This window comes from Eleutherodactylus coqui, chromosome 3 (assembly GCF_035609145.1).
Source record: "Eleutherodactylus coqui strain aEleCoq1 chromosome 3, aEleCoq1.hap1, whole genome shotgun sequence".
In the NCBI taxonomy this organism is placed as follows: Eukaryota; Metazoa; Chordata; class Amphibia; order Anura; family Eleutherodactylidae; genus Eleutherodactylus; species Eleutherodactylus coqui.
Window position 1 is genome coordinate 278,990,385 of NC_089839.1, and position 12,394 is coordinate 279,002,778.

The window sequence follows — 12,394 nt, forward strand, 5'->3', positions numbered from 1 at the left end:
CCGAATAATCCACCAACTGTTTCCCAAAGCGCCCCCTCGCGCCATGCCACCCTGCAGAGGTCAAGGTGCTCTACGGTCTGGCAGTTTTTCACAGAGACGCCTGACGACCGACAAACAGTGGTGTGCAACCTTTGTCGCGCCAAGATCAGCTGGGGAGGCACCACCACCAGCATGCGCAGGCATATGATGGCCAAGCACCCCACAAGGTGGGACGATGCCCGTTCACTGCCTCCGGTTTGCACCACTGCCTCTCCCCCTGTGCCCCAACCTGCCACTGAGATCCAACCCCCCTCTGAGGACACAGGCACTACCGTCTCCTGGCCTGCACCCACACCCTCACCTCCGCTGTCCTCGGCCCCATCCAGCAATGTCTCTCAGCGCAGCGTCCAGACGTCGCTAGCGCCACTGTTTGAGCGCAAGCGCAAGAACGCCGCCACACACCCACACGCTCAAGCGTTAAACGTGCACAGTGCCAAATTGATCAGCCTGGAGATGCTGCCGTATAGGCTTGTGGAAACGGAGGCTTTCAAAAGCATGATGGCGGCGGCGGCCCCGCGCTACTCGGTTCCCAGTCGCCACTACTTTTCCCGATGTGCCGTCCCAGGCCTGCACGACCACGTCTCCCGCAACATTGTACGCGCCCTCACCAACGCGGTTACTGCCAAGATCCACTTAACAACCGACACGTGGACAAGCACAGGCGGGCAGGGCCACTATATCTCCCTGACGGCACATTGGGTGAATTTAGTGGAGGCTGGGACAGAGTCAGAGCCTGGGACCGCTCACGTCCTACCCACCCCCAGAATTGCGTGCCCCAGGTCGGTGGTGGTATCTGCGGCGGTGTATGCTTCCTCCACTAAACCACCCTCCTCCTCCTCCTACGCAACCTCTGTCTCGCAATCAAGATGTGTCAGCAGCAGCACGTCGCCAGCAGTCGGTGTCACGCGGCGTGGCAGCACAGCTGTGGGCAAGCGTCAGCAGGCCGTGCTGAAACTACTCAGCTTAGGAGAGAAGAGGCACACGGCCCACGAACTGCTGCAGGGTCTGACAGAGCAGACCGACCGCTGGCTTGCGCCGCTGAGCCTCCAACCGGGCATGGTCATGTGTGACAACGGCCGTAACCTGGTGGCGGCTCTGCAGCTCGGCAGCCTCACGCACGTGCCATGCCTGGCCCATGTCTTTAATTTGGTGGTTCAGCGCTTTCTGAAAAGCTACCACACTTGTCATACCTGCTTGGAAAGGTGCACCAGCTCTGCGCACATTTCCGCAAGTCCCACACGCACGCTGCCACCCTGCGGACACTGCAACATCGGTTTCATCTGCCAGTGCACCGATTGCTGTGCGACGTGCCCACACAGTGGAACTCTACACTCCACATGTTGGCCAGGCTCTATGAGCAGCGTAGAGCTATTGTGGAATACCAACTCCAACATGGGCAGTGTAGTGGGAGTCAGCCTCCTCAATTATTTACAGAAGAGTGGGCCTGGTTGGCAGACATCTGCCAGGTCCTTGGAAACTTTGAGGAGTCTACCCAGATGGTGAGCGGGGATGCTGCAATCATTAGCGTCACCATTCCTCTGCTATGCCTCTTGAGAAGTTCCCTGCAAAGCATAAAGGCAGATGCTTTGGAATTGGAAACGGAGGCGGGGGAAGACAGTATGTCGCTGGATAGTCAGAGCAACCTCATGTCTATATCTCAGCGCGTTGAGGAGGAGGGGGAGGAGCAAGAGGAGGAGGGGGAAGAGACAGCTTGGCCCACTGCTGAGGGTACAGATGCTGCTTGCCTGTCATCCTTTCAGCGTGTATGGCCGGAGGAGGAGGAGGAGGAGGGGGAGGAGCATGAGGAGGGGGAAGAGACAGCTTGGCCCACTGCTGAGGGTACAGATGCAGCTTGCCTGTCATCCTTTCAGCGTGTATGGCCTGAGGAGGAGGAGGAGGAGGAGGGTCCTGAAAGTGATCTTCCGAGTGAGGACAGCCATGTGTTGCGTACAGGTACCTTGGCACACATGGCTGACTTCATGTTAGGATGCCTTTCTCGTGACCCTCGCGTTACACGCATTCTGGCCACTACGGATTACTGGGTGTACACACTGCTCGACCCACGGTATAAGGAGAGCCTTTCCACTCTCATTCCCGAAGAGGAAAGGGGTTCAAGAATGATGCTATACCACAGGGCGCTGGTGGACAAACTGATGGTAAACTTCCCATCCGACAGCGCTAGTGGCCGAAGGCGCATTTCCGCGGCCCAGGTAGCAGGGGAGGCGCAGAGATCAGGCAGCATGTACAGCGCAGGCAGGGGAACACTCTCTAAGGCCTTTGACAGCTTTATGGCTCCCCAGCAAGACTGTGTCACCGGTCCCCAGTCAAGGCTGAGTCGGCGGGAGCACTGTAAAAGGATGGTGAGGGAGTACGTAGCCGATCGCACGACCATCCTCGGTGACGCCTCTGCCCCCTACAACTACTGGGTGTCGAAGCTGGACACATGGCCTGAACTCGTGCTGTATGCCCTGGAGGTGCTTGCTTGTCCTGCGGCTAGCGTCTTGTCAGAGAGTGTGTTTAGTGTGGCTGGGGGAATCATCACGGATAAGCGTACCCACCTGTCAACCGACAGTGCCGACAGGCTTACACTCTTCAAGATGAACAAAGCCTGGATTTCCCTAGACTTCTCTTCTCCACCAGCGGACAGCAGCGATACCTAAACAATACGTAGGCTGCACCCGCGGATGGAAGCATCGTTCTCTATCACCATCCAAAACGGGGACCTTTTTGCTTCATCTATCTGTGTATAATATTCCTCCTCCTCCTCCTGCTCCTCCTCCTGAAACCTGACGTAATCACGGCGAACGGGAAATTTTTCTTAGGCCCACAAGGCTCAGTCATATAATTTTTCTAAACCATTTTTATACGTTTCAATGCTCATTAAAGCGTTGAAACTTTCACCTCAACCAATTTTTATTTTTACTGGGCTGCCTCCAGGCCTAGTTACAAATTAAGCCACATTAACCAAAGCGATTAATGGGTTTCACCTGCCCTCTTGGTTGGGCATGGGCAATTTTTCTCAGGTACATTAGTACTGTTGGTACACCAATTTTTGGGGGCCCTCGCCTACAGTGTAATCAAATAAATGTTTTGTCCACCTGCATTACAGCTCACGTAACATCAGCTGTGTTGGGCACTGCAATGGGATATATTTATGTACCGCCGGTGGGTTCCAGGGAGCCACCCATGCTGTGGGTGCACAGGGAGTTGTAACTGCATGTGTCCACTTCTAAAGAACCCCAGTCTGACTGGGGCATGCAGTGCGGGCCGAAGCCCACCTGCATTAAACATGAATTTATTACCTCAGCTGTGATGGGCAATGCAATGGGATATATTTATCTACCGCCGGTGGCTTCCTGGCACCCACCCATGCTGTCGGTCCACACGGAGTTGTAACTACATGTGTCCACTTCTAAAGAACCCCAGTCTGACTGGGGCATGCAGTGTGGGCCGAAGCCCACCTGCATTAAACATGAATTTATTACCTCAGCTGTGATGGGCAATGCAATGGGATATATTTATCTACCGCCGGTGGGTTCCAGGGAGCCACCCATGCTGTGGGTGCACAGGGAGTTGTAACTGCATGTGTCCACTTCTAAAGAACCCCGGTCTTACTGGGGCATGCAGTGTGGGCCGAAGCCCACCTGCATTAAACATGACATTATTACCTCAGCTGTGATGGGCAATGCAATGGGATATATTTATGTACCGCCGGTGGGTTCCAAGGAGCCACCCATGCTGTGGGTGCACACGGAATTCCCATTGCGGAGTTGTACCTGCCTGTGACTATTTATAAAAAAACGCGGTCTGACTGGGGCATGCAGACACCTTGACAGAATGAATAGTGTGTGGCACATAGGTTCCCCATTGCTATGCCCACGTGTGCAGCTCCAGATGGAGGTGGCACAGGATTGCATTTCTCATTGCTTCTGTACAGCATTGTGGACTATCGCCCCGCCCTTTTTAAAGAGGGTCGCTGCCTAGCCGTGCCAACCCTCTGCAGTGTGTGCCTGCTTTTCCTCTGGCAGATGCACTTATAAATAGACATGAGGGTGGCGTGGCATGAGGGCAGCTGAAGGCTGGGCAAGGACAGTTTGGTGTGCGCTGTGGACACTGGGTCGTGGGGGGGGGGGTTGGGCAGCATGTAACCCAGGAGAAGTGGCAGCGGAGTGTCATGCAGGCAGTTATTGTGCTTTGTTGGAGGTAGTGTGGTGCTTAGCTAAGGTATGCATTGCTAATGAGGGCTTTTCAGAAGTAAAAGTTGTTGGGAGGGGGGGGCACTCTTGCCGGTATTGTGGCTTAATAGTGGGACCTGGGAACTTGAGATGCAGCCCAACATGTAGCCCCTCGCCTGCCCTATCCGTTGCTGTGTCGTTCCCATCACTTTCTTGAATTGCCCAGATTTTCACAAACGAAAACCTTAGCGAGCATCGGCGATATACAAAAATGCTCGGGTCGCCCATTGACTTCAATGGGGTTCGTTACTCGAAACGAACCCTCGAGCATCGCGAAAAGTTCATCTCGAGTAACAAGCACCCGAGCATTTTGGTGCTCGCTCATCTCTAGTGAATTGGGGTAAATTCTATGAAATGTAGTAGCCTAGTGGTAATATGGACCCATTGGGATGCAGGACAGATCAACATAAAATGGCTGGCGGAATCCCGGGAAAACACCAAGGCAAGTAATTCTGTGGCAGAGGGTAGCCTCCCAGAGACCCACAGTGGCACTGTTGGACAAGTAAACCACCAGCCACTGTGAGAGCAACCTGACTTTTTGTGGACTTGCAGAGTTTTACATGGTTATCTGACCTTGATAGAGGACTACTCAAAAGTGAATATAAGAGTTTTGCAACTTTCAAGTGTTTTCTGTCATCAAGTGCCTCCTGCAACTACCAAGCTCAGTGTTCCACTCAATGTATTTGTAATCATCAAGAGTTTGTGCCACTGTTGTGAAAGAAATATAATCTTCTGCTCTGCAGTCAGTGTTCTGTGACCTTTTCTTATAGAGGAATCAACTAATCATCCTCTATGAAGTAGATACAGTGGTGCAAATTGACAAGGACTCATGCTAGCATGGTTTATCAAAGAAATGTACTGTAGCTTGAAGCTCATGGGGCTTAAATGCAAAATTTGAAGCAGGATCCTCACCTAATAAATGGGGGTAGACAAAAATATGGAAACACCGTTCTAAATGCATGCCTTAAAATTGGTCTTATTGAAATAGGATTTATAATCCCATGCAACTTAAGTGAAGGTAATATGACACAGGCGCTGCCGGGCAGAAGTGAACATCTGCCCGAGCAACAAGGTTCCATCGTTCAGGGCTTTGAGACACTCAGCTGCTGTTACCAACTGGCCCCTCAAAACCACCCGGAGCAGGGCAAGAGGTAAAGTAAAAACAAATTTGGCAGGAAAGCTCTCAGCCAAGCAGGGGTCAATAGGGCAGCTCAGTGCTAATCGTTAAAATCCATACATTTCATATGGTGTTTTCATACTTTTGTCCACCCCCTGTATATGTCATTTACAATTCTGTTTTCTTCTGTGGAAGAGCAGCATTTATGGCCCCTCTTGCTACCTCTGCACTCCCACTGCCTTTTCAATTGCTATTAATATTATTTACAATAGCAAGAAAAACATAATTATTTTGTCTGTCCTTGAAAAGGGCAACTCAAAAAAATGCTTTATAGCTGCTAAATAAATTGTTAGCATACACACAGCTGGAAAGTGAACCAGCCGTACTAATAAAGAACAAACCTGCATGTCTGGATTTTGAGAATCAGCATCTACCCAGTGCTAGGCATTTATTTCACTTTAGGTTTTCATGATCAGTAGTATTATTGCCGCATTCAACCCACGGCTGTTCAAAACTTATCCTGGAGGTCAACACACTGTTCACAGCAAATATGGTTCTATTAAATCAATTGTGTCACAGAAAAGAAGAATATGAACCACAGTAAGTTTGGTGGACACATGAAAGTATTCGAAGTTCCCAGTTGGGCACCAATGTCTTAACTGTAATTTGATGAAAGATCTTATAGATCGCAGTAATAACATCACCATGGGTAACCTACACAAATGAACCAGAATGTTGAAACACATTCAATTCCAATACCTCAAGTTTTATGACAAGATGAAAGATTTTACATCTGTGACAGCTTGAAAACATTTTCCATGGAAGCTGTCTAACTTTATAGATAAATATTGTAATAAAATAAATCCTACTCACTGGCATGCTGATTTTTGTTATTAATTCGGCTATTCCGCCTTTACATTGTTTGTATTCCATGTATGGTGAGACTGATACAATGTTTGTTGATGCGTTTGTATTAGGTACTGCTCTAATTTTTCCAATTACCAATCTTAACCAAAATTTAAGTAAATTAGGTTCCATGGTTTCAACCTGATTTTTAGATATTTGGACCATTTTACCACGGTCATGAATATTGTTTCACTGGGCAATTCAATGCTTTCACTGTATTGGGTCTCTGTTGCTGACACTCCGCTACTGTCTTATTATGAACCAATGACGTGCTGCTGTATGGCGCTTCCATATAGCACTGTATTCGAATCACAGGCGTAACTATAAGGGATGTAGGGGATACGGTTGCACCCAGGCCCAGGAGCCCTAGGGGGCCCATAAAGCCTCTCTTCTCCATATAGGGAGCCCAGTACTATGAATAAAGTTTTATAGTTGGGGGTCCTGTTGCAGGTTTTGCACTGGGGCCATGGAGCTTCAAGTTATGCCTCTGCGTTAAGGGGTTAAGGCAAACGTTTGCACCCGGGCCCATGCGCTTTTGGCTACGCCCCTGATTCGGATTATCTCCATACTATGGCATGTGATGCTGACATTTTTTCTTAATGTCCAACCAAAATTCAAGCGCTATACATTCAATAATTTCTCCCTAAGTACTGAAAGAAAGGGTAGAGTAATCCCCTTGGGATACTAAGAGGTCTACAAGTCTATGGGGGTGAGAGAGCACAGTGTGATGATACAATATGGAGGTGCAGCCTGACCAGGTGAATGCCTCACTCTGTGGGTGTAGGACAACACAAATTTAGGCAGAGTAAAAACTGGTATTTGGCGTGACACTTCAAAAATAAAAAGCACAAAAATGAGAAAGCACACCCAACTTCTTTTTTTATTGTGATGCATGCCAGCAAAAAGACGTGTTTAAAGGTACAAGGCCTCCTCCTCAGTATTTCTGGTGTGTGCACACCTATGGCTGCGAATATGTTTAGCCGTACACCCAAGGGGCAATAATCAGGCATCAGTTATGAGCAGCCATCTCTATTTTCCATATATGCCCATCTGCTTAAGCACCCAGTGCTGGTGCCTTATTGTTGCCTCTTGGGTGTATAGCTAAGTATATTCACAGACACAGCTATACACACCACAGCAGTACTGAGGAAGAGGACTTGTGCCTCGAAACATGTATTATTGCTGGCATACATCACAGTAAAAGAGAATTTGGGTGTACCTTCTGTAGTTCTTGCTTTTTATTTTTGGAAGGTTGAGCCATGTATCAGTTTTCTCTCAACCTAAGTCTATATTCAAATAGGCGACTGTGAGTTGCCCAAGATCGTGGCAGACAGCACACAGACACACATCCGTGTGTTGTCCCATAAACACGGGCAATGGACATTGCATGTCCAATTCTAGTTCGTGGATCAGACCAGAAAAGGACATGCTCCGAGTTTTTTTTTTCACACAGACCATCAGTCCCTGTGAAAAACACCCATGTGAGTAGCCTAGTTGGCTATAAGAGGTTTGAGTGCTATCTGTGAAATACACAGACAACACTTGGATGAGAAAATCAATGGTCTGAATGGGCCCTAAATATCTTAGTTTCAACCCAACATTAAACAATTTTAATAAGGGTCATAAAAAATGTTATTGGGCAATTCCAGGCTAAGGGTGGCTTCAGACAAGCGTGTATTTTGTGCATGCATACGCACGCACAAAAACACGCGTCTATTAGCCCCAATGCATTCCCTATGGTGTGTGCACATGTCCGTGCTTTACAGGCGTGTGCCTTAAAAGATAGAACATGCGTGCACCTCAGTGAATGCTCGCATTGTTTTCAATGGAACCACTACTTCAATGAGGTGCTCAGCCAATCACAGGCAGCTCTCGCCCGTCATTCTTTTGGGGAGAGCTGCCTGTGATTGGCTGAGCACCTCAGCCAATCACAATCAGCTCTTTCAGCAGGCGGGGATTTTAAATCCTCACCTGCTGATAGATCAGCACCACAGAGCAGGGGACAGCAGGAGAAGCAAGGCGAGTATCTATTTTTTTTTTGTTTTTATACAGCACTTTTACAGGATTTTCATGGAAGGGCTTATATTTAAAGCCCTTCCCTGAAAGCAATTAACGGGGTGCGAGCAGCAGAATCCTCTACCGCAGCTGTCATGTGTGACAGCTGCGGTAGAGAATTGAAGAATTACTCTGCTGCATCAGTCACAGATGTGGCAGATGTAGCAGCAGGGAATTTTTACTAGCGGGGATGAAGGAAACATCTGCCGCATGCGACAGATGTGTTCTTCATCCCAGCGGGGGACACGGCAGAGGCGGAGGGTAAGTTTATTTATTTTATTTTTTTACACTAAAATTTATGTTTTTCAGGGAAGGGCTTATATGTAAAGCCCTTCCCTGAAAAACAATGCAAGGGGCCAGCAAACCACTGCTTTCAATGTAGCCGCCGGCAGCAGCCACGGCTCCATTGAATACAATGCATGGACTTGCATTCACGCGTGTTTTTGCATGTACATGGGTCCGCACGTATGTACGCACAAAAACACACTCATGTGAAGCCACCCTAAGTGCTTATGCACATGGCTTTGCTATTTGCAGGGACTCCATACGGTACCGGCATGTATTGTGAAACTTTAGGCACTATTGGGCCACAGTATGGTATCTTCATGACATGGCATGCGTTAGAACAAGCCACAATTTGTTGTCTCATGCATTTCATAATCTGTATGAAGCCATGAGAAAAAGAAAACTCAGTGTTCCTTGGAATAAAATTGGAACCACCCTCCTCTGCTGTATGAGCCTGTAGTAGTCTGTAAGCACCATATTATGGAGTTGTACAGCCAAGCTCTCCAATATGCCCATATACTTGAGGTGGAAAAGGGATTCTAGGACTATTTTTGGAGGATTCCATGCGATGTGGAATCCAGAGTATTAGATTATTGATTAAGGGCCCCTGCACATGGGCATGATGTATTCACGCTTGCAAGAGCATGACGTAATTGCGCTCTGAATGGAGCGCTATCACGTCCTTTTGCAAGTGTAACCATGCTCCTTTACTGTACTTTTATGTGCTGCCACACCTGTTCACATCAGCGCATGACAACTGTGCCTTGTTTGAACAGGCGGGACAGCCTAATTAGTCCCATTGATTAAGACTGCAGTTTCGTTCCGGGCAAGAATGCATTTGTGCACCCAATTGACTCCTATTGAGTCTCAGGTGCATAAATGTACACAAAAATAGAGCATGTTGCATATTTTTTTTACCCGGTTGGAAATGCGGGAGCAAAAACGCTCCATGTGATGGACCTAATTAACCCCAATGGGTTCTATTAGATGCGGTTTGCTCGCGCAATTTGGTGTGCTCAAAATCGCCCATGTGAAGAAGCTAAAAGGTAATTTTCTTCTATAGAAAGAGTGTCACCTTTCGTTTGGGTTCTCCAATAACTGCAAACACTGGACAATCCTTTAGGTCTTCATGTGAAGCAACAGCATGAGAAGCCCATTGGTTATTGTGTCCTTGGGATGTGACCTCATCACATTCAGCAGAGATTTCTATGTGGTCATCCAGAAAATCACTGTCTTCATTGGGTATGGAACAAAGACTTGGCTTTCCTGTTAGTACAAAACCGCATGGAAATAAAGCAGCTAGAGATGTCTCGAAAATCTTTTTTCTAAATGTGAGTCTACAAGTATGTAACACGGTGCTCACCTCTGCAAATATAATTTTCTTCCAGTTGACACTTTTGAGAACAGCCATCACCATTTTGCAATGCACCATCATCACATTCTTCGCCAAGATCCCTGAAGTCATCATATAGACAAGAACAGAAACTTTCAGAAGTTGTTATAAATGTGGCAGCTCTTATCTCCCCACTACTTATATTATTTATAAACCGCAAGTCTATTGAACAATTTATAGGCATACAAATCAATGCAAACAACCAATAAACCAGCAAAACAGCTATGAAAGATGAAAGCCGGTTTTGTCGCTGCATCACATATTGCAATGCTACATTTGAATGCTTAGTCTTTAAATGTTTGGCTGCTCTCCAACATGAAGAGGTAAATGTTTTGTAGAAGAATTGGACAAATACGGATAGGTGTAAAGCCCTACTGTAATCTGCTAAAAACGCTTTTTATTAATTGCTTGCTAAAAATGCTAATCTAGATATGATATAAGGGCCATGCAAAACATTGAAATGCACATGATAAAGGTAGTCTCTTCTCTTTACTAGGAGCTGGAAAGGGTTAAAAGAGCTGTCTAGGACCAACAAATTGGCAAAGAGTTTTTATTAAAGGGAACCTGTCCCATTGGAGATAGAGTTGGATCTACCGGCAGTATCATACAGGGCAGGAGCAGCTGAGTTGATAGATATGTAGTTTTGTAGAAAAATAATGTTTAACCCTTTGCAATCCAATTTTGGATTCAGGGTTTCCTAGAGGGCTCTCTCTTTCTGCCATTATACAATGGCGCCATCTGCTGGCTAGAGCCAGTACTGCGGTATGGGATATGCTGGAGAGGCCCCCAACAACAGAGCAGCCAGTAATATACAGTAAGAATACCCTGCCGGACGTCTTCCGACATTGAAGCTGTACAGCCTTCAATCATCATATCTTTAGACATCAGACAGTGGATTGGAAAGGGTTAAGGCCGAGTTCACACGAGCGTAAGTTTACAGCCTATTACGTGCATGTGATACGCGGTGAATGGAGTCAATGAAAGTACAAAGATTTTTATTGGTCCATTCACATTTGAAAATGTTCATTACATGGCTTAGGCATGCAAGAAAGAACGCAGCAGGTTCTATTTTGCTGCATATTACATGCGAGAGAGCCCATTGTTCTCTATAGCCGTGTAATCAACGCTGTCCATACACAATTACTTTGCCTATGGGCGTTGTGTATATGTTGGGAAGCGACAGAGCGGGAAATTTAAACAAAAAAAGAAACTACAAGACTGCACATGACAGCTTCCGTGAAATACTCTGTCATGCGTAGACCAAAATTGCCACCATACGCGGCGATAGGCCTGCTCACCACCGGCTCCACCGTGGTAACATGTTGCGTGACTCACTCAGCATTTTATGTATACGGTTGTACGTATACATGTCTGCTCATAGCTCCAGTTGGCGGTCCTATCAGCTACTTCTATATGTACGCAACAGTCTTTATTTGTATGGCGCCAACATATTCCGCAGCGCTATATAACAGTCATTCACAAATAACTGTCACTCACTGATAGGACCGCCCACTGGACTCAGAATGAGCAGAGATCTCAGTCTATAGAACACAAGTTGTTCTGAATCATTTCCCATAAAACTATATATCAATCTGCTCAGCTTCTCCTGCTCGATAATATGCTGACTGCAGTTTGGACAGCAAATTCGAGCGGAGAGATTCCCTTTAAATGCTTTTACAATTCGAGTTGAGTATGGCGGCTCATGTGTTTGCTCACATACATCCAAAAATCAGGGTCTGCGAACATGCTGCAGAAAAACACAATTATTGAAATACAAATGTTATTATTATAAGTAATGGTGGATGTGTTTAGGCACGGGCAATTACATCTTAAAGATATTTAATTCTAGCCCATGGTTCTTACATCTTGTAAAGCATGCGAGATTGGGGAGGTTATTTTCCACCCTTAAGTATATCTACTTACTCATTAACATCTCCATCGCCACAAAATGGAGCCCCATGTACATGGGACAAAGCAGGGGAGGGTTCTCCGATGGAGGTCCCACCAACTACCTGGACCTGGTATTGATATTTATGGCCCAGTTTCACTTCACTGCAAAAATGATAGTAATATGTAGGTTACAACAAAGTCTGTGATTTTGAATGCATACTATCCAATACCATTGATCGAATAACTCAATCTCAAAACCCCAAGGGTTAATTAATTAGGCTTTGTTCACATCATGCTTGAGGCTTCTGTCGGAGGTATACGTTGGGAGTATTTCCAGAAGAATACCTCTAAAGAAAGCCTCCAACTAGAGATGAGCGAGCATACTCACTAAGGCAAACTACTCGAGCGAGTAGTGCCTTATTTAAATACCTGCTCGCTCGTCTCTAAAGATTCGGCTGCCGGCGGGGAGCAGGG

The 12,394-nt window shown here is 46.9% G+C and overlaps 1 protein-coding gene across 4 annotated transcripts in view; it reads right to left on the reverse strand.

Moving 5' to 3' along the window:
* Nucleotides 1–12,394, reverse strand: part of PAPPA2 (pappalysin 2) — a 208,633-nt gene that overhangs the window by 101,294 nt on the left and 94,945 nt on the right. For all 4 annotated transcript variants that reach the window (XM_066597487.1, XM_066597489.1, XM_066597488.1 and 1 more), the window contains exons 9-11: nt 11,954–12,082; nt 10,001–10,092; nt 9,713–9,903 (exon numbers count right to left, since the gene is read on the reverse strand). In XM_066597487.1, coding sequence (XP_066453584.1) covers nt 9,713–9,903; nt 10,001–10,092; nt 11,954–12,082 — 412 coding nt within the window. The remainder of the gene's footprint in view (nt 1–9,712; nt 9,904–10,000; nt 10,093–11,953; nt 12,083–12,394) is intronic.